This window comes from Bos mutus, chromosome 21, assembly GCF_027580195.1.
Source record: "Bos mutus isolate GX-2022 chromosome 21, NWIPB_WYAK_1.1, whole genome shotgun sequence".
Taxonomy (NCBI): Eukaryota; Metazoa; Chordata; class Mammalia; order Artiodactyla; family Bovidae; genus Bos; species Bos mutus.
The window spans coordinates 45,128,664-45,151,192 of record NC_091637.1 but is presented as its reverse complement, the minus strand read 5'-3'; the positions used below and the strand labels follow the sequence as shown (position 1 = coordinate 45,151,192).

General features: G+C 36.8%; 1 protein-coding gene across 2 annotated transcripts in view; it reads right to left on the bottom strand.

Annotated features, from left to right (window-relative positions):
* Nucleotides 1–21,966, bottom strand: part of BRMS1L (BRMS1 like transcriptional repressor) — a 42,905-nt gene extending 20,939 nt beyond the window's left edge. For both annotated transcript variants that reach the window (XM_070358745.1, XM_005891796.3), the window contains exons 1-4: nucleotides 21,688–21,966; nucleotides 17,829–17,919; nucleotides 13,992–14,119; nucleotides 12,159–12,238 (exon numbers count right to left, since the gene is read on the bottom strand). In XM_070358745.1, coding sequence (XP_070214846.1) covers nucleotides 12,159–12,238; nucleotides 13,992–14,119; nucleotides 17,829–17,919; nucleotides 21,688–21,829 — 441 coding nt within the window. In that variant the 5' untranslated portion in view covers nucleotides 21,830–21,966. The remainder of the gene's footprint in view (nucleotides 1–12,158; nucleotides 12,239–13,991; nucleotides 14,120–17,828; nucleotides 17,920–21,687) is intronic.
* Between the last annotated feature and the right edge of the window lie 563 nt (nucleotides 21,967–22,529).

The window sequence follows — 22,529 nt, the reverse complement described above, 5'->3', positions numbered from 1 at the left end:
TGGGAGGGACTGGGGGCAGGAGGAGAAGAGGACGACAGAGGATGAGATGGCTGAATGGTATCACTGACTCGATGGACGTGAGTCTGAGTGAACTCCGGGAGTTGGTGATGGACAGGGAGGCCTGGCGTGCTGCGATTCATGGGGTTGCAAAGAGTCGGACACGACTGAGCAACTGAACTGAACTGAACTGAACTGAATAATAAGCGATGTTGAGCATCTTTTCATGTGTCTGTATGTCTTCTTTGGAGAAATGACTGTTTAGGCCTTTTTCCCACTTCATGATTGGGTTGTTTGTTTTTCTGGCATTGAGTTGTACAAGCTGCTTGTATATTTTGGAAATTAATCCTTTGTCCGTTGTTTCATTTGCTATTATTTTCTCCCATTCTGAGGGTTGTCTTTTCACCTTGCTTATAATTTCCTTTGCTATGCAAAAGCTTTTAAGTTTAATTAGGTCCCACTTGTTTACTTTTGTTTTATTTCCATTACTCTAGGAGGTGGGTCATAGAGGATCTTGCTTTATGTAGAGTTTTCTACCTATGTTTTCTTCTAAAAGTTTTATAGTTTCTTGTCTTACATTTAGGTCTTTAATCCATTTTGAGTTTATCTTTGTATATGGTGTTAAGAAGTGTTCTAATTTCACTCTTTTGCATGCAGCTATCCAGTTTTCCCAGCACCATTTATCAAAGAGGCTGTCTTTGCCCCATTGTATATTCTTGCCTCCTTTGTCAAAAATAAGGTACCCATAGGTTCATGGGTTTTTTTCTGGGTTTTCTATCTTGTTCCATTGGTCTATATTTCTGTTTTTGTGCCAGTACCATACTATCTTGATGACTGGAGCTTTGTAGTATAATCTGAAGTCAGAAAGGTTGATTCGTCCAGCTCCATTCTTCTTTCTCAAGACTGCTTTGGCTATTCAGGGTCTGTTGTGTTTCCATTTGAATTGTGAAATTTTTTGTTCTAGTTCTGTGAAAAATGCTACTGGTAATTTGATAGGGATCCACACTGAATCTGTAGATTGCATTTGGTAGTATAGTCACTTTGATAATATTGATTCTTCCTATGCAGGAACATGGAATATCTCTCCATCTGTTTATGTCATCTTTGATTTCTTTCATTAGTGTCTTATAATTATCTGTGTACAGTTCTTTTGTCTCCTTAAGTAAGTTTATTCCTAGATATTTAATTCTTTTTGTTGCAATGGTGAATGGGATTGATTCTTTAATTTCTCTGATTTTCATTGCTAGTATACAGAAATGCCAGTGATTTTGGCATATTGATTTTGTATCCTGCAACTCTGAGAAATTCACTGATTAGCTCTAGTAATTTTCTGATACTATCTTTAGGGCTATCTATGTACAGTATCATGTCATCTCCAAACAGTCAGAGGTTTACTTCTTTATTTTTTTTATTTTATTTTTTAACTTTACAATATTGTATTGGTTTTGCCGTACATCAAAACGAATCCGCCACAGGTATACATGTGTTCCCCATCCTGAACCCTCCTCCCTCCCCATATTTTCTTCTCTGATTTCTGTAGCTAGGACTTCCAGAACTATGTTGAATAATAGTTGAGAAAGTGGACACCCTTATCTTGTTCCTGATCTCAGGGGGAATGCTTTCAGTTTTTCACCATTGAGAATAATGTTTGCTGTAGGCTTATCATATATGGCTTTTACTATGTTGAGGTAGGTTCCTTCTGTGCCCACTCTGAAGAGTTTTAATCATAAATGGGTGCTGAGTTTTGTCAAAGGCTTTTTCTGCATCTATTGAGATGATCATATGGTTTTTATCTTTCAAATTGTTTATATGGTGTATCATATTGATTGATTTTCATATATTGAAGAATTCTTGCATCCCTGGAATAAACCCAACTTGATCATAGTATATAAGCTTTTTGATGTGTTGCTGAATTCTGTTTGCTAAAATTTTGTTGAGGATTTTTGCATCTATGTTCATCAGTGATATTGGCCTGTAGTTTTCTTTTTTTCGTGTTGTCTTTGTCTGGTTTTGGTATCAGGTGATGGTGGCCTTGTAGAATGAGTTCGGAAGTGTTCTTTCCTCTGCAATTTTTTTAAAGAATTTTAGAAGGATAGGCATTAGTTCTTCTCTAAATGTTTGACAGAATTCTCCCATGAAGCCATCTGGTCCTGGGCTTTTGTTTTTTGGGAGATTTTTGATCACAGTTTCAATTTCAGTGCTTGTAATTGGGTTGTTCATAATTTCTTTCTGGTTCAGTCTTGGAAAATTGAATTTTTTTAAGAATCCATCCATTTCTTCCAGGTTATCCATTTTAGTGCCATATAGTTGCTCATAATACTCTCTTATAATCCTTTGTATTTCTCTACTGTTTGTTGTAATGTTTCCTTTTTCATTTTTAATTTTGTTGATTTGATTCTTCTTTTTTTCTTGATTAGTCTGGCTAAAGGTTTGTCAATTTTGTTTATCTTCTCAAAGAACCAGCTTTTAGTTTTATTAATCTTTACTACTGTTTCTTTCATTTCTTTTTCATTTATTTCTGCTTGGATCTTTATGATTTCTTTGCTTCTACTAATTTGGGGTTTGTACTTCTTTTTCCAGTTGTTTTAGGTGTAAAGTTAGATTGTCTATTCAATGTTCTTCTTGTTTATTAAGGTAGGATTGTATTGCTATAAACTTCCCTCTTAGAATGGCTTTTGCTGCATCCCATAGGTTTTGAGTTGTGTTTTGTCATTTGTTTCTAGAAATTTTTTGATTTCCCTTTTGATTTCTTCAGTAATCTGTTGTTTATTTAGAAACATGTTGTTTAATCTCCATGTGTTTGTGTTTCTTACAGTTTTTTTCTTGTAACTGATATTTAGCGTCATAGCATTGTGGTGCTCCTATGTTGGGTGCATAGATATTTATAATTGTTATATCTTTCTCTTGAATTGATTCTTTGATCATTATGTAGTGTCCTTCCTTAACTCTTGTAGTCTTCTTTATTCTAAGGTCTATTTTGTCTGACATGAGGATTGCTAATCCAGCTTTGCTTTCCATTTGCATGTAATATACTTTTTCATCCTCTCACTTTCAGTCTATATGTGTCTTGAGATCTGAAGTGGGTTTCTTGTAGACAGCATATATACCAGTCTTGTTTTTGTATCCATTCAGCCAGTCTGTGTGTTTTGGTTGGAGCATTTAATTCATTTACATTTAAAGTAATTATTGATATAAATGTTCCTATTGCCATTTTCTTAATTGTTTGGGGTTGATTTTGTAGGTCATTTTTCTTCTCTTGTATTTCTTGACTATATAAGTCCCTTTAATATTTGTTGTAAAGCTGGTTTGGTGGTACTGAATTCCCTTAACTTTTTCTTGTCTGAAAAGCATTTTATTCCTCCATCAATTCTGAATGAGATCCTTGTTGGGTACAGTAATCTTGGTTGTAGATTTTTCCCTTTCAGTACTTTAAATATATCTTGCCATTCCCTTCTGGCCTACAGAGTTTCTGCTGAAAGATCAGCTGTTAAGCATATAGGGTTTCCCTTGTATGTTACTTGTTGCTTCTCCCTTGCTGCTTTCAATATTCTTTCTTTGTGTTTAGTCTTTGTTGGTTTGATCAGTATGTGTCTTAGCGTGTTTCTCCTTGGGTTTATCCTGTATGGGACTCTTTGTGCCTCTTAAACTTGATTGACTATTTCCTTTTCCATGTTGGGGAAATTTTCAACTGTAATCTGTTCAAAAATTTTCTCATACCCTTTCTTTTTGTCTTCTTCTTCTGGGACCTCTATAATTCAAATGTTGGTGCATTTGATATGGTCCCAGAGGTCTCTGAGACTATCCTCAGTTCTTTTCATTCTTTTTACTTTATTCTGCTCTTCTGAAGTTATTTCCACCATTTTATCTTCCAGCTCACTGATTCGTTCTTCTGCTTCAGATATTCTGCTACTAATTCTTTGAAGAAAAGTTATGACCAACCTAGACAGCACATTGAAAAGCAGAGACATTACTTTGCCAACAAAGGTTTGTCTAGTCAAGGCTATAGCTTTTCCAGTGGTCATGTATGGATGTGAGAGTTGGACTATGAAGAAAGCTGAGTGCCGAAGAATTGATGCTTTTGAACTGTGGTGTTGGAGAAGACTCTCGAGAGTCCCTTGGACTGCAAGGAGATCCAACCAGTCCATTCTGAAGGAGATCAGCCCTGGGATTTCTTTGGAAGGAATGATGTTAAAGCTCAAACTCCAGTACTTTTGCCACCTCATGCGAAGAGTTGACTCATTGGAAAAGACTCTGATGCTGGGAGGGATTGGGGGCAGGAGGAGAAGGGGACGACAGAGGATGAGATGGCTGGATGGCATCACCAACTCGACGGACATTGCATTTGAGTGAATTCCAGGAGACGGTTATGGACAGGGAGGCCTGGCGTGCTGTGATTCATGGGGTCACAAAGAGTCGGACACGACTGAGCGACTGAACTGAACTGAACTGAATTTCTTATAGAGTATTTTTAATTTCAGTAATTTTGTTGTTTGTCTCTGCATGTTTATTCTTTAATTCTTCTAGGTCTTTGTTAATTGATTCTTGCATTTTCTCCATCTTGTTTTCAAGGTTTTTGATCATCTTTACTATCATTATTCTGAACTCTTTTTCAGGTAGTTTGCCTATTTCCTCTTCATTTATTTGGACTTCTTTGTTTCTAGTTTGTTCCTTCGTTTGTGTGGTATTTCTCTGCCTTTTCATTTTTTCTTTTTTAACTTACTGTGCTTGAGGTCTTCTTTTTCCAGGCTTCAAGGTTGAATTCTTCCTTCCTTTTGGTTTCTGCCCACCTAAGGTTGGTCCCAGTGGTTTGTGTAAGCTTCATACAGGGTGAGATTTGTGCTGTGTGTTTATTTGTTTGTTTTTCCTCGGATGGGCAAGGCTAGATGAGGCAGTACTCCTGTCTGCTGATGATTTGGTTTGTATTTTTTGTTTTGTTTGTTGTTTAGATGAGGTGTCCTGCACAGGGTGCTACTGGTGGTTGGGTGATGCAGGGTCTTGTATTCCAGAGGTTTCCTTTGTGTGAGTTCTATTTGATTCCACCTAGGGTTAGGTCTCTAGTAGCCTAGGGTCTTGGAGCCAGTGCTCCCACTCCAAAGGCTCATGGCTTGAACTCTTAAAGTGCTAAGGAGCGTGGCCTGATCTTACACGTACTGTTCTGCATCCTTTTCTGAGCTTTAAGTGCATAACTCTGTATTGTTCTGGGTTCCGGGTTCATCAGAGCAGTGAATGAGCCAGTGGTTTCCTGGATGCTCACTCAATTTTGAACTGAGTTGGAAGATGTCAAGTTTCTGAAGAGATTATAGACCTATCTCACGCAGGGCTGGGTTTGTCGTTAATGAAACCCTACAAACAAAATCCCAGTCTGTCAACTAGTAGAAGTTTGTCTGTTCCTTTTCTCAACTGCCAAGCACTGGGGGCAGCCAGGCCACTGCAGGGAATCTTGAAGGAAAGAACCTCTGGACAAATGGTCCCAGCAGCTGCTAGGGTCTTGCCCCAATATTCCTTGATTAGGATCAGCTAGCCACAAGCAGCAGGATCCTGGCTGGCTAAGCCAAATTGATACTGAGTCCATGCTTGATCTGCTCACTGCACAACAGGCCAATGAATCTGAGAGATAAGGGGCTGAGGCAAGAAAGAGACCTTTTTGGGGGGGGCCAGCTGATCAAGAAGATGGCAGGCTAGCGCCTTATAAGAACCATCTTCTAATTTTTAAAAATAAACAAAAAACACAAAATGACCCTTTAAAAAAAAAAGTATTTAGAGCAATAAAGATATGCTTATGAAATGCTGCTTATAAAAAAGTTAGAATACAAATAGTATACATAGAGTCACGCCATCTATGTGAAAAACAATTATACAAACATACGCACAATTAGGGCTTCCCAGGTGGCTCAGTGATAAAGAATCTGCCTGTATGCAGGAGATTCAGGTTTAATCCCTGGGTTGGGAAGATCCCCTGAAGAAGGAAATGACAACCCACTCCAGTATTCTTGCCTGGGAAATCCCATGGACAGAGGAACCTGGTGGGCTACAGTTCATGGGGTCACAAAAAGTTGGATATGACTGAGCAACTGAGAATGCATGCACACTTATTAACAGTAATTACTTCTGCTTAGTAATTTATGGTTGCTTTTATTCTCTTCTTTAGACTTATTTCTCAAGTTTTCTCATCAAACACTTATTAATGTTATAATCAGAAAGAAAATAATCAAATGAATTGAAAACCAAAAAAAATCAGAGCTCTAAAGAGCTCTCACCAATTTTTAAAAATAGGAATGCTAACCCTGAACCCTAAGGGCCTGGCTGAAACCTTGCTACCACCTGCCATCACATCTTAAAACTCATTTTCAGCTCTATGGGGAGGCTTAAATGAGATAACCTAAATAAAGCATCTCTACCCATCTTAGTGTTTCAGGCACATTACAGTATTCTATAAATATGATTTTCTTCCTTAATTTGACACAAACCATCTGCTGCCTTGATTGCCTCTGTGGTTTTTGGAATACTCTCTGTGTGCATACCTGCGTGAACCTGTCTAGTCTCTGGCCCTGGCCCCTCTTTTCTATCTGCTGATAATCAATCTTTTATTCTGACAACTAGCAGTGTGTCTTCCTTCTTCCCACTTCCCTCGTCCCAGGGGTTGTTTCCATTATTAATAAATAAGTCAAATGAAGAACTAAGGAATAAGCAGATACAAAGCCTTGTATGAGAAAGTTCAGATTTAACACTAAACCACATAAATAACTAGAAAAACAAGGGTTTCAATCCTTGTTCTGCTGCTTATTAACTGTGTGACTCCCAAGCAAATTATTTAACCTCTCTGAGTCTTTGTTAACCCATTCATAACAATCAAGACAATTCCTATTCTATAAAATTGTTGTAAGCATTAAAATGAAAGTGAATACAAAACACATAACACTCTAAATATTTAAAGCTCCTATTCACCTTCTATTTCCTATCTAAAAATGTCCCTGAACTACTGACGAGTATTTTCAAATTAGTTATATAATTAAACAGATTAATTATAATAGTAATTATATATTAAACATTTAAAATATCAAACCATAACTAAACCAGAAGAAATTGAGGTAACTATTCAGCATCTCTGTGAAGAAGTGAGGACTTTCTAAAGCTGAAACACGATGGAAGAGAGAGAATATCACTACAATTGCCTAAGAAAAAACATTACTTAAATGTATCTTGTTGACTTTTATCTATGGCAATGTAGTGCACTAGATATTCACAAAAAACAAAACTAAATAAAACTCCCAACACATCTAGACATTCTAGATAGAATACCACAAAATCTTTTTAAAAATATAGCTAATCTCTCAAGAAAATAAGATATATCCCCAAGGACCAAACATAAACAAGGAGCTAGAAACCAGCACGCTAACCTGATACTGAAACTGTGGTTTCCTTGAGGGTATTTGTTGGTTACTGAACAGAGGAGGCATGGTTTTTAGTGACTGTTTGGTTAAAAGAGAAAGGTCTTGGAGGTAGCTGAGATCCCTGTATGGTTCTGAAGGGTTACTACATTTTATGAAAAGGCTGACTTAAAACGATCCACCTGAGGAAAATTCAGCACAGAGCATAAGCGGAGAAAAAAGTTTTCCCTAAACATATATCATCTCAGGTCTGATTTCTACATATCTGAGATTTAAACACAGAAAATCCCAAGCCAAAAAACTAAAGCAGTCATGTGCTGGTGGCAGATAAGGATACCTGGCTAAAAAAATTCAGCAGAAAAAAAAGCAGATACTATTTAAAGGGGGCTTCCCAGGCGGCACTGTGGTAAAGAACCTGCCTGCCAATGCAGAAGATGCAAGAGACAGGGTTCGATCCCTGGGTTGGGAAGATCCCCTGGAGGAGGAAATGGCAACCCACTCCAGTATTCTTGCCTGGAGAATCCTGGACAGAGCAGCCTGGAGGGCTACTGTCCACAGGGTTGCAAAGAGTCAGACGTGACTGAGCATATGCACACACACACACATACACACAACCTGAAGAGCCACGTCTTCTGTCCAAGGCTCACAGAATTCCTACCAATAAAGCCTCCAGAATCATGAAATAAGCAAACAAACTGTGAGGTTTGGCAGAAATAAGAAACAGCAGAATTAGGCTTTGAAGAATGTCTGATAATGACTTACTGAATAAAAATATGAATTAACTATTAAGCAGTATGAAAGACAGAATGAGGACTTACATATGACTTATTAGAGTTCCAGAAGACAGAAGTAAAGACAATGGAAGAGAGGCAATACCAGAAAAGTTAACAGCTGAGAAATTTTTGGAATTAATGGAGGGACTTCCCTGCCGGTCCAGTGGTTAAGACTTCGCCTGGCAATGCAGGCGGTGCAGGTTTGATCCCTGGTCAGGGAGCTAAGATCCCACATGCCTCGTGGCCAAACAAAAAAAAAAAAAACATAAAGAGAATTAATGGAAAACAAATTCTGAGATGCAAAAGTCACAACAAATCCAAGTCAAGAGAGAAAAATAATCCTGTGGAGACACACGGTACAGAAATTGAAGAACAAAGAGAAGAGCCTTTGCAGCCAGTGAGGGAAAGGGAAAAAATATCTACAAATGACTGTAGGCTTCTAGCACAGACTGTGGAAAGCAAGGTCCTAAAAATATTAACAGGAAATAACTGTCATCCTAGAGTGTTATAACCCCCTAAACTGTTATTCCACAACGTTTACAAATAAAGCTATTTTGAACAAATAAAAACTGAACTAAAAGACTTTCAGGGAAGGAGTGCCTAGGATATTCTTCAAAAAGCAAAACATAAACCTGCAGGGAAGGGTTGCAACTCAAAAATAATGAACAAGGGGCTGCACTGGTGGTCCAATGGTTAAGAATCCACCTTCCAATGCAGGGGATACGGGTTCAATCCCTGGTTGGGAAACTAAGATCCCATGTGCCTCCAGGCAACTAAGCCTGCATGTGGCAACTACTGATCCTACGCTCTCTAGTGCCTGCGCACCACAAAGATCCTTCATGCAGCAGTGAAGATTCCGCATGCCACAACTAAGATCTGATACAGACAAATTAATTAATTTAATAATTAAAAAACAGTGAACAAGTAACTAGTATTAATAAAATATGTATAAACTTAAACACAACTAAATCTATGAGATCAAAGTAACATCTCATCTAAAGTATGAAAGGTGAGAAATTGTGAACTATAACTTGTAATTTGGGAGGGAGTAACTGCAGTTAGAGTTCTAAGGTCCTTTATATAGGAATTTTATCGAGGAGAACAGAGCTATTGATTGGTATTTAGATTCTACTAATGGAGGTATATATACTGAAAATTTAAGATAATCTTTAAAATATAGAAATGGAAAATGTGGAGGTAATCAATAAAATAGAAATAGAGGATATAAATTTCTGATGTAATTTTAAAACTCAATAAATCACACATACTTACCAAAAAAAGGTCAGGAGAGAATTTTAAAAAAGGATAGAGAAGAACAAATTAAAAACACAGAATAGGTTGGACTTAAATACCAAAATAATTGGACTAAATTTATCAGTTAAAAGACAAAAATTGTTAGAATAGTTTTATTTTAAATCAAGGTATATGTTATTTATAAGTAATACACCTAAAATACAAGGCCAGAAAAAAGTGAAGAGATGAAAAAAAATAAAGAATGAAAAAACCTCTTATCAGGCAGATGCCAAGCCAAATAAAACTAGGGTACCTGCTTTAACTGTCAAGACAAAATAGACTTTAAGGCAAAAATCACTGTTACAGAGACAAAAGGGTGTAAAAAAAGGATAAAATGTTACACTCATTAATAATACAAAAATTTTAATATGTGTGTGCTAATACAGACTCTCTTTCTCTCCCTCTCCCTCTCTGTCTCTCAGTCATGTTCGACTCTTTGTGACCCCATAGACTGTAGCCTACCAGGCTCCTCTGTCCATGGGATTTTTCAGGCAATAGTACTGGAGTGGATTGCCTTTTCCTGCTCCAGGGGATCTTCCCAACCCCAGGCTCGAACTCGGGTCTCCTGCATTGTAGACAGACGCTTTACTGTCTGAGCCACCAGGGAAGTCCTCTCTCTCTCTATATATATATATACACACACATATATAAAGTAAAAACTGATAGAATTAAGGAGATATTGGAAATTAAATATCTCATTTACAAGAGTATCTAAAATAATAAAATACTTAGGAATAAACTAAAGTGAAAGATTTGTATACTGACAATATAAAACACTGATGAAAGAAATTAAGGAAAACACAAAAATAAGTGGAAAGAAAGCCCATGTTCATGGGTTGGAAGACTTATTATTGTTAATATGTCCATACTACCCAAAGCAATTAAAAAAAATCAATGTAACCTCTATCAAAATTCCAATGACTTTTTAACAGCAATAAAAAAACAATCCTAAAATTCATATGGAAATACAAAGGACCCCAAGTAGCCAAAACAATTTTGAGGAAGAAGAACAAATGTGAGGAGGCCTCACACATCCTAATTTTAAAACATATTATAAAACTACAGTAATTATAACAATATGGTACCAGAATAAAACTTAGACCAATGGAATAGAAATAGAGAGCCTTGAAAATAAACCCATGCATGTATGGTCAACTAAATTTCACCAAGGGTGCAAAGAATATATACATCACTTTCACTGCAGCATTACTCACAAATCACATTATTACTTATATGATGATTTATTTATATTATTCACACTCTAAATTAAGAAAGGGTAACATGGTTGGATATAGTATCAATATATAAAACTCACTTTTTTATGCAGCAGCAGAAAATAAAAAGTAAAAAAGGTAATTTTAAAAAAGCTGTTACTAAACAACAAGTAAAATTAATAATAATAACAACTGTAAGAAGGAAAAGAGCAAGGTAAAATTATTAGGCTATTGAGTCATCAACTTACTAGAATGAAAGCTGCAAAAAGAGAAATTGTGATACTGATGCAAGAGGAGCTAAACACACCACAGGAATAGATGGAAAAAACGCTAAAAACAAGCCAGCACACACATGGATATTTGGTATAAAAAAGAGATGGAATTGCTGATTAGTGGGGAAACAATGAAGTATGTAATAAACAGTGAGATCACTTATCCATAAGCAAAGAAGTAAAATTAGATCCATACTTTAATCACACAAAAATGAATTAAAGATAGTTTAGCAACAAAAAGCAAAATTTCAAATTTTAAAAGAAAACATATCGTTTTACTCAAAGTGGGGAAAACACAAGAAACATATACAGTATTATAAAGGAAAGATGATAAATTCAACCACATTAAAATGTGAAATTTTGTTTAAAAGGTCATTAAAAAGAGTGAAAAAGATTCCCCATTGCCTGGGTAAAAATATTTGCAAAGCTTATAACCAGCAGTGCATTTGTATCCAGAATATATGAAGACTCTCTACAGTCAATGAGGAAAAGACTAAAAGCTCAACATAAAGGTAAAAGATATGTATAGGTACTTCTTAGAAAAGAAAACCCAAACAGCCAGTAAACATCAAAAGATGTTTCATCTCAGTTATAACCAAGAAAATGACACAAGCTCCATCATTTTTATATCTATCTACTCCCAGTACTTTAATGGTTTATAAAGATATGGTACATTAAGATAAGAATCATCATAGAACTTATTCTTATTTTCACTAGTTATTTATGATCTTGTCTAGGTCTTATGAAAAGTAATCTGCAAAATCAACACTATGTTTTCCAGTGCTAGAGAATCCATTTTTCCCCCATAGAGAATTTTGCCCTAAGATGTGGAGACAGATCAAAAAATTGAGAAATTAATACAACTACCGGTTATACATTTTTTGCCTCTTTAACATTATCCTAATTATACTACTTTTGGTGATGCCAGATGACATAATCATTACAAAGTCTTTTTTTTTTTTTTTTTTTTCAAAGTCTTTTTAAGGCGACAGCTGCAAAACTTCTAAAATTATATCACTTAGTTCTTTTGTATGATTCTTTCTTTGTGTCCTATTTCCAATATAGCTTCCAGTCAAACTGTATTAAAAAAAAATTGCATAAGTGGGCTGAACTAAAGTACTATTCAATTTTGTTTCATTTATTTTACTTTTTTAACTGCTGCACTCAGAAGAAGACTTGAAGAACTGAAATCAGCTTAAAAATTAAGCAAAATAACAGTACCTCACAATGCTGGCGAGAAGCTTGAATTTCACATTCATATTTGTTCTTTACAGATTCTAAGCAGAGCTCTCTATAGATTCCTGCAACCAAACACAATTACTCTGATTATGTTAGCAATAAGGAGTTTCATTATCACTTCCCTGTAAGAATTCTGTCCTATTTTATAAAATAAATCAAGAAGAAATTGGAGGGTCTAACTTTACCTTTAAAAACTAGAAATAACAAGGCTCAGTCAAAATATATGTCAAAGAAGACTACAAAACTAAGAGCTAGAGAGAAACTACACTGCAAATTTTAGTTCTTACCCATTTTTCTAAAAAATATTTCTAAATGCTTGTTAGAGAATGATTAAAACAAAAATAAAACTCTTCACCTATGAAAAACAATGTCTAAGGATTCATAAGGGAAATAGAGTCAAAAAACTCTGGTTTCTCAATCATATATACTCAAACTAACAACTGGATACCATAACCATGGAAACCACTATTTTTTAACTATTACTTATATTCAGAGTCCGAAGCTTCCAAGAAGACTAAATGTATAAACTAATATAATGAAATTTATAAATTAACACCATGTTTGAGTGCTCCTGACAGAGCTTTACCTAGAGAATAGATGTTCAAGAGAGTTTAACTTAGAGGTACCGAGACAACCACATAAAATAGGCCATGCAAATACGCCATCACAAAAATGGCAAAGAGGTCTAGATGTACATACTTAACTCTATGCCATAGCTGCCTCTAGAACTGCAATACTCTTTCTTGTACAATAAAGGCAAGGAACAGATATCTGGAACTATGCCGTCAGCAACACAATCACACGCACTACTCTTTGTACAATCAAAAAGTACAGAAGGCCACCTAGTAGCAAAGTGAATAACTGACTCAAGTAATATTTTCAAAACATTAGGAAGTCCACTTAGTTCTTTTCAAATGTCAAAGAAAAGTAAGGACATGTTTACTTTTAAGGATGTGCTAAGTCAATATGCAAAGATAGCAGATTAAGCATCACATTATCTATATACTTAAGCACTCAAGACTAAAATTTGGTTTAAGGAGGATTCAGTATAAGAAGAACCTATTATCAACAATGCCGTAGGTATTATTAAGATATAACAGGTGTATGAGGATCAATTATTGTTCCCCAAAAAGAAAACAATCAGCATCTCCAGTAAATTTCAGTTTTCAGTTTGACTATGAAAAATCATTAAATGATCTTCAAATAGATATATCCTTTGTTAGGCATGGTAGGACACAATTCTGAGGCCAGATCCCAGTTACAAACAGAAGACTGAAATTTAACCATACAAATAAAATACGTGTCCATTTATTCATAATCACAAATGCATCATCAAACTTTTCAAAATAAAAACTTATAACTGAACTACAGGTTTGAAGGTTAATTTCCTGTTCTGTAACATCCTGATCAAATTTTTTTTAATGTTTTTATAAATAAGAACTCTTTATCACTCTTAAAGATGAAAAATACTAAGAGGACTTAAATTGAACATTAATAGAAAAATAAACTATGGTAGTAACAGTATCTCTTAATGAAAATATCCTGGTTTCTAATTGTTTCACATGTGGAAATACCTTTTCAACAACACTGTGACCAATTTGAGGGCTTTTTTTTTTTAACCCTCCACAGCAGCAGAGAAAAGCAGGAGGCATTTAATAAATTAAAATAACTGTGGGCTGATTGATAGTATAATGTTCTGTTCAATGAAATACATTTGTACTTCTATTAACAACAACCACTCATTTGACAAACACCTTTTAAATCTATTGAAGAATTCATATTCTACTATATGGAAAAGATGTTTCACTTTCCTACCTGCTACCTTTGTACGAATTTGCATATTTTCTTGTAAAGTTGCCAGTGGTTCCAAATATTCTGGTGCTTTTCCAGCTATGACTTCTTGTAGTTTTGCATCCACCTGACTTAATCGTTCTTTATAAAGTCTTAACAAAGCAAAAATTAATATATTAATTTTAAAAGCCCAGCAAAGGCTAACAATTTATCATTTCTATACATTATCTCTTAATATCATTCATATTCTGATAGCCTACCAAATGTATTTTTTCCTTGATCTCAGGTGACAAGAACACAGTTACATCATTTGACTTAAATGCAAATCATCACAAAGAAATGTTTTTCTATTTTTTAGATATATCACTTTTTAATGGTGAATTTACAAATCAAAAAAATACAACCAAAATAACTACCTCTGGACACTGCAGATGTTTTTAACTGCAGAATAAATCAATTCTAAGAGAAAAGGTCAAATAAACACTGAGTTTAAAAGGAACAAATCATTTTGACTAATTTAGATACAGGCATTACTAGCTGTCAAAAATAAATAATTCCCTGTCTCCTCTCCAAATCTCCTGAAAAGAAGTCAGTATAACAATATTCAGCCTACTAATTTTGAAGAGAACAAAGCAGCAGCAGAGTAAAACCAAAGGCTAGGGAACTTAAGACCTGGCATATTCAGCTCATCTAGACTGCGAATGAAGAAGCTGTAACAACATGAGTTGCTTGGCAGATGGGGAAGTGAAAAGCGGGGCAAAGAATCCCCGTTGCTCTTTTTACGAGTCTACATGCAAACAGGCCTAATGTAACAGCTGTCACATCAATACCTTCAGCTTGATTATCAAAGATGGTATATGAGGCAACTCAATGTTTATTTTTACCAATAGTCCTTCAGGATAGAACGTTTTTTTTAACAAGAAAATGTTGAAACTGTCATTCTTTGTGAGAAGCACTTCTAACCCTGGTTTTGTAGCATTTCAAAGGTATCCTAAAATTTCAAAGCAGATTAACAATTTAAGATCATTATGTAAAAAAAATTTTTGCCATTTATTACTGCATCATAAGTGACTATGTCACAATACATCACAAGGATGGCATATAGTAACTCCCAGAAGAAACCACTGATTATGCTTATAGTTGTTTGTATAAATAGCAGTTGACTATTGAAAACATGATGATACTTGGCGTTCATGTAATATTCCACTCTTTCCTCTTGAAAATACCAACTAAGACAACTAATATTGTCTATTATTGATCATTATATTTAGCATAGCAATTTATATAATGATTTTAAAGGAATAAAGCAAGTTTGAGTGTTCATACTAGTTAATATTCTTTTTTTTAAACCAGAAAGGAAAAATTATTTGAATCAACTTCCAAAATAATACATTATCATGTCTGAGTTAAATTTTTCTAAAACTCAACATACAATGTATGAAATCCAAAAAGTATAACACGATACTAATAGTTTTTGAAATTATAAATACAACTTCAGACAAAATGCTAAAAAACTAATACAAAACATGACTGCACCTGAAAAACATCAAACTCATACAAAATATGGATAATAAGGTATCCTGTATAGGTGAACATCCTGAATGAAGAGGATATATGAATTAACAGTATTCAATTAACTCACTTTTAAAAGAATAGGTTCCTCAAAATCAGTATAATTTCTACAACCTTGGAATCAAGTATAAACTCATCAAAGGCAAGGATCATGAGTCCGGCAGCAGCAACCACAATACTATTCACAGAATAGAAGCTAATTAATGTTTGTTGGATGCTGAACACTGCAATGAATGGACACTTGGGTGGGACAAGTCCCTCTTTCTTTTTAAGAAGGTGGAAGAACTCACCTTCCACCACTTTACAAACTGCAAATTGTGGATTTTCTGCCTTAGGAAAGGAGTGCTATATGTGCCCTATAGTGCTAGAACAGGCAAAAGCAGGATATTCATTATTATTATTAATATATCTCTCACCTCTTCCAAAGAGGATTTGAGACAGCTTAAAGAGATACACAGTATGAGAAGACAAAAATAAAAAACAAAACAACAGGGCAAGACAAAAAAATAATTATAAACCTTGTGCCGAGATCTTTTTTTCAAAAACATTTACAGATACCAATTCCTTGAGAAAGAATCCTATTAAATAGTGTTAATGAGTCTACTTTTAATACTTTCAGAAATGAATAATGCTGATAGGGGGAACTGGCTGGTGATCATGGTGAGCCATGAGAAAGCAAAAACCAAGGCAACTGCCTGCCCCAAGGGGAACAAGATTAGACCAAATGACTCACTAGATGCAAACTTCTCCTATGTAATATATTATACTAGAGCTTTACAACAATTTTAATTTCTTGGATAACCAAAAAAGGCTCTATAAAAGCTCAATAACTGTTTAAGAATCACTCGTTCATGGATTTCTTATGCTAAAATACAAATTTGCTTCCTCTTTGCCAGAATGACCCCAAATGAACTGAATGAAGTCTCTGTGTTGCCCAAATAATGGATTCCTGGGAATCCAAACTAATTTTAACTTCAAATTAATAATGTAAATCTTTAGCATTAGAAAGTATCATGCTTTTTAAAGGTAAAATTTTATACTATGGATTATTTTGGATTGCTTATATCAATTTGTCACACTAGCATAGAACATTATCTATATATTCATCACTAATACCAATGAAAGTTAACACCAGAAATGGCATAAACAGCAGGATTCGTCTGGTAACGAAATCTGTCTTATTTCAGGCTGGCAATTCCAGATATTAAATGGGCTTTCATCTCTTCTTTGGGCCTCTCTAGGGAAGAAGTAGGAAAAAGAGAATAAGCAGCAAAATCACAAAGAATCCATAAACTGAAGAGGCAGCTTCTGAATAAGTTAAGCTATCTATGGTCTCAAAGGTTTCTCCCTTTCATCTACGTTTCCTAAAGTATGCCCCATGACCTTGCCGGCAAGTTCCAAACTGAATGTTCACCTTTAAGATGTCTTTAAAATCTGCATCTATTCTATTCTCTCCAGTCACTGGAGCCCCTTCGTGCATTACCAACTTTACATAAGAGTTCTGGCATTATAAAGAGGGGGAAAAAACAGTATCTATAAACACACAACTACATGCCAGACAAATGGCTGAGAATTTTATATACTGCTCATTCAATCTTTACAGTAGATAATAAAGAATCTATTATTATATTTTTAAAATCTGTCAAGAAAGCCTGGATTCAGGGCCTGTGATTCCACTATGATTCCTCCAAAGTAATGTGCCTTAGTGGAAGGAACATGATAGCACCTAAGAGGCAAAGCCTAGCTTAATTTATCACCTTCTGATAAACTATGAACAAATCACTAAACCTCTGTGAGCATCAATCTTCTCAAGAGTAAATGAGAGAGAAAACTATCTTCCAACCTTATAGAGAAGCAAACTAAACAATGCATGTGAAAACATGCAATGTATACATTATCCAATGTTAAGATATAAATAAAAATCACCATGCCATCTATGGGAAATAACTCTTATTCTCAAATTTTTTTAAAAATGTTATCTTTATCCAGTTATTTAACAAAGGAATGAATGAAGCATATTAGAACCAAGGGTGCAGCAATCCAAGGAAAACACTTTCATAACCAATACCCACATAAAAATCTTATTAAATCCCCCCCAAAACCAGCCTCAAAACCCTTGATTAGTTAATGAGGCCTTCAACAGGAAAACAATAGTTGAAGCCTTTTTCAGGGCTGTCAGTCCCATAAAAAACAAAAAGGAAAATAGAATGAATATAATTTCTCTCATGCTAGTATACATGTGACAAGGTTGAGATCCAGTGACAGTGACCTTCAGAAGTTACTACTTACTGATCCTTGAGATCGGTAAACTGTTTTTCAAGATTGGACATTTCATCTAAACATTCCATTCTTCTTCTTTCACAGTCTTCATCATCCATTTCTGTTAATAAAATGCAAATATCAAAGATAAAACTAATGTTATGTTCCAAATACATCTGAACGCTAATTCAAATGGTTAAAGAAAAAAAAAAAAACACACAGAAAAACTACATTAGGACTTAAATATTTATCAAAAATAATTTCCACTGTAGATTTAATGTAAAATACAGATAAAGGTTAAAACAGTCGCTAGTGTAATAGTGTAGTGTTAGTCGCTCAGTTGTGCCCGACTCTTTGAGACCCCATGGACTGCAGCCCACCAGGCCCCTATGTCCATGGGATTCTCCAGGCAAGGATACTGGAGTGGGTTACCATTTCCTTCTCCAGGGGATCTATCGAACACAGGGATCCAATCCGGGTCTACCTGCACTGCAGGCAGATTCTTTACCGACTGAGTCATCAGTAAACAGCCATTTACTGATGAAAACATCAGTAAAACAATCGCTGGACCTTCTTAATTTTATCTGTTTTTTAAAATAATTTTATTTATTTATTTTGGCTGTGCTGGGTCTTTGTTGCTGTGTGGGCCTTTCTCTAGTTGCAATGACTGGAGGCTACTCTCTAGTTGAGGCACATGGGCTTTTTATTGTGGCAGCTTCTCTTGTTTCAGAGCACAGGCTCCATGGCGCCCGCCCTTCAAGAGGTGCAGCACTCAGGCTACAGCTACGTAGTTACGGTTCCTGGGCTCTAGAGCACAGTCTCGATAGTTGTGGTGCGTAGGTAGGCTCAGTTGCTTCATAGCATGTGGGATCTTCCCAGATCAGGGATCAAACGTGTCTCCTGCATTGGCAGGCAGATTCTTTATCACTGAGCCACCAAGGAAACCTCTTTATTCACTCTTAAATCATTTTATTAAAGGGCTGATGGGCAGTGGTCCAGTGGTTAAGACTGTGCCCCCACTTGTAAGGGGCACAGGTTCGATCACTGATCAAGAAACTAAGTTCCCACATGCTGTAGCACAGCCAAAAAGAGAAAGGTTGACCTTAAACTATGACTATAAAGTAATTAATCCACTTTCAACTTGTTTTCCACCAACTCACCAGAACTTAAGCACCAAAATGATTATGTCCTTTAAAGGTTAATATTGCTCAAGAATACTTATGGAATTCCACTTATGGAATTCCACTTATGGAATGCTCACATAGATAATTTGCAAGTCAAATAAAAAAAGAAAATTAATCTCATTATGTTTACCACAGAGTATCTTGGTTTCCTACTCCTAGGCTACCACTGTTCCCTCTCCCCAAATTTCTGTCAGTCAGTGAGAAAGAGGAAAGAGGAAAACAAGCAAACTTTTCAAGGAAAACAACTGATAGCTACCAGCTCTCTCCTATATTTCACATTGTCTGTTTTTATCAATACATCACATATAGTTGACAACATCAGAATAACTTAAGCACAAAATGATATTCGTATTGATCATCATCAAATAAAAGTCAAACTATGAGAAAAAATTAAATTATGTTCAGTTACTTTCTACAGCAAGAGAGTATGATTTTTTTTTTTTTTTCTGAAACAGATTAAAATTATTTCTGGCTCTTAAGAGCTTATTCCTTGACTCTTTAAAATGTGGTCCCTCAAGATGACTCACTCCCCAATATCTCTGGATGGAGTTTTTCTGTAGCCTTAAGACTGGCCCAGTACCAAGGTTGGAGAGGAATAAACCTGTGGGAGTTAAACATGCAAGATAAATGGTAGAAAAGAGATGAAAAACAACATGCAACTGGAAAATTAATTTCTTTGTACTTAAAAAATCTGACTTGTGCTTCAAATTATTATCATATTCTCCATAAATTAATGTGTCCATTATTTGGGGGGATAGAACAAAAAACAGTTAAAAAACAAAAGCCCACAAGAATCAACATAAAAATTAGAGAGGCAGAATTTTAGTAAATAGATGTCATTTTGAGAGATCCTGACTCCCATAAAAACAAAAACAAAGAACATGTGAAGATAAAATGTTTTACAGATGCAGAAAACGTACTCACATATAGTAGAGATGTTCTCTGTATTCTTCACTTTTGAAATCTCACCTATTTTCATGACTAAGCAGATGAGTTCCAAATTATGCTTCCCATCCCAGGCAGGTTCCAATGCCACATTACCACCTGTCAGTTGGGCACTCTGACTCAAATATACCATCAGGACCTCAAAAACAACATGTCTGTAATACTTTATCTTCTATCTTCATCTCAATCTTTTTTTTTTTTTTCTATTTCTATTCAAACTACCACCATTCTCCTTGTATTTGGATTTTTCTTCTTACATTGACTCCTAAACTTGTAGTCATCAATCCCACTTTCTGCTTTTTCTGAAGTCTTTCACACCTATATCTTTTCCTTTTCTAGCTCAAATCCTTCTCCCAACCAAACTGGTTTTCTCACTCTTAAATAAGGCTTAAGCTCTGGCCTTGCACTTTTTCTTATATTCCTTCTTCTACAGAAACACCTGAACGTTACCACTCCAATCCAAATTCCGCCCATTCTTCAAGATAATTTAGGTAATCCCACTAGCTTTTGCTGACCACCCTGTACTGAAAAGATTTCCTCTACCTCTGAATTTCTACAGTATTGTTTATAAAGAAGCGTTCATTTGGCAATTGATTCAAGTGGTGACCTATGACAGCTCTTTAATTGTGGTCAGATCATAACTATTTATACCGTCCACTGAGTAGAACCCAATACTGCAAAAGGAAGTCACTCAGAAACACTTATTCGGGGTGGCTGATTTATTGACTGAAATTACATACTTCCATGGACTTTTCTTTGAAAGGGAAGCCTAAAAAAGGAGAGTGTCACGGTGATGATAGGCTGTCGTTAACCTGTCATCAATCCTTGCTTCACATGGCCAAAATCAGGCCAAAGCAAAGAATAAGTCTCGTCTTCGTCGTATAGATAGAAGGAAAAGAACCCATGTAATCATGAATTTCATTTCTTTTTAAAATAACCGTTCCTAAAATTTTGCAAAAATTGATGTATGGTGTTAACCTGCCCCCCTCCACTCTACCCCATGCCACTCCCTTCAAAACAGAAAACAAAAACAAATAAACAAAAAAATCTGAAACAGCACAAAGTTAGAAAAGACTGCAGGGAAGAAAAGATTTGGAGAACTTCAAAGCTGCCAAAAATCAGCTAGTTATTTATAAGCATATGAAGATCTCCAATCAATCCTGATGTTGGGCTCTTCTTCTCAGTCTTGAAAAGTTCACAGAAATGATGCAGATGACCCAGCTCCCACGTCAGTCCCCCGAAAGAGGACGAATGTCAACTACTGACTGACACGCTGACTTGGAAGCTGACATTAATAAATTCTAAACCAGCCAAGAGCGAGTACCCTCGGCTCCTGACAACCCACACACGCTGAGAAGGGCTGCAAAGGTGCAATATAAGAAGTCGGCATGTGGGGAGAGGAGGCATTTCCAGCGTCTCCCAGATAAGATGCGGGACATTTTCCTCTCCGGATAGCCCGAGGCACTACCCAGAGGTCCCAAGGGCGGGGCGGATCGAGAACAGAACCGAGCAGCGTCCGTGAGCTGGACGAGTCCAGGCCCGCGCCCTGCTCCGCTCCGCCCCGCCAACTGGGACCGGCCAGGAGCTGGGCAGCGCCCCGCGAACAGTTTGGGTGCCACGGAGGGCCGGGAGCCAGTCTCCGCCCCTTCCCTCTCTCCCCGCCCCGCTCTCCCAGCAGGACGCAGCTGCCGGCGTGTGGAGAGCGGCCTTTCGCTATCCTGGCGCGAGGACTCGGGGTCCCAGCCCGCTGGGTCTCGTACCTGAGCTATCTCCATCCTCAGAGACCGACGAGCTCTCGGTGTCTTCGTCCTCGGAGCTGCTCCCCTCGTTTTCGGCGTAGTCCACCTCCATCTCATCGTGATGGTTCGTCTCCTTCTTATCCCCTCGGGAATGGACTGGCATTTTCCAGCCGCGCCGTCGCTTCCCACTCCCGGCGCCCAGCCCGGCCACCGCCGCTTCAATGAAGGGCGCGCCGAACGCCCCGACCCACCCAGCCGCCGAGCTCGTTCAGAACCCCCTCGGCTCCTCCCCGCCCCCGCCGGAGCCTCACAACCTAACCCGCAGGCTCAGCACTGAGAGCTCTGCCATTGGTGGAGGCAGTCCTCCCGAGCCGGGGGATGGAGCTAATCCTGCTCCGGTCCGGTTGGTTGCCGGTAATTACGGCGCGGCCTCGCGGTGTGTGTCGGGAATTGTAGTCCTTACTGTTCAGACCTGCAGAGGCCGCCGGCTTCGAAGCTTCAACTACCCTGATTGCTTCTCCCCTCTGGACTTCAAGTCCCACAAGGCACGAAAGCTGCCAGACTCGGTCGCAGTTTATAAACTAAACAGAAACAGATTGTGAGATTTTGCTCTGTATTTATTCTTTTCCCGCCAAGTGCTTGTCTGAGCTTCCAGGCCATCCAGGATGTTACTGTCAGATGTGAGAAGGTCTTTTGCCTGAGGGTTTTCCCTCCTCTTTAAGCCTACAGGAACTGGAGAAATGTCTCTTTACCTAAGCACTTTTATTACCACTATTAAACTATTGTTGAATTAGTTTCTGCAGACAACTTGCACTTTCTATGTTGCACAAAAATCTTTAAATTATTCTTGAAACTTTTGCAAT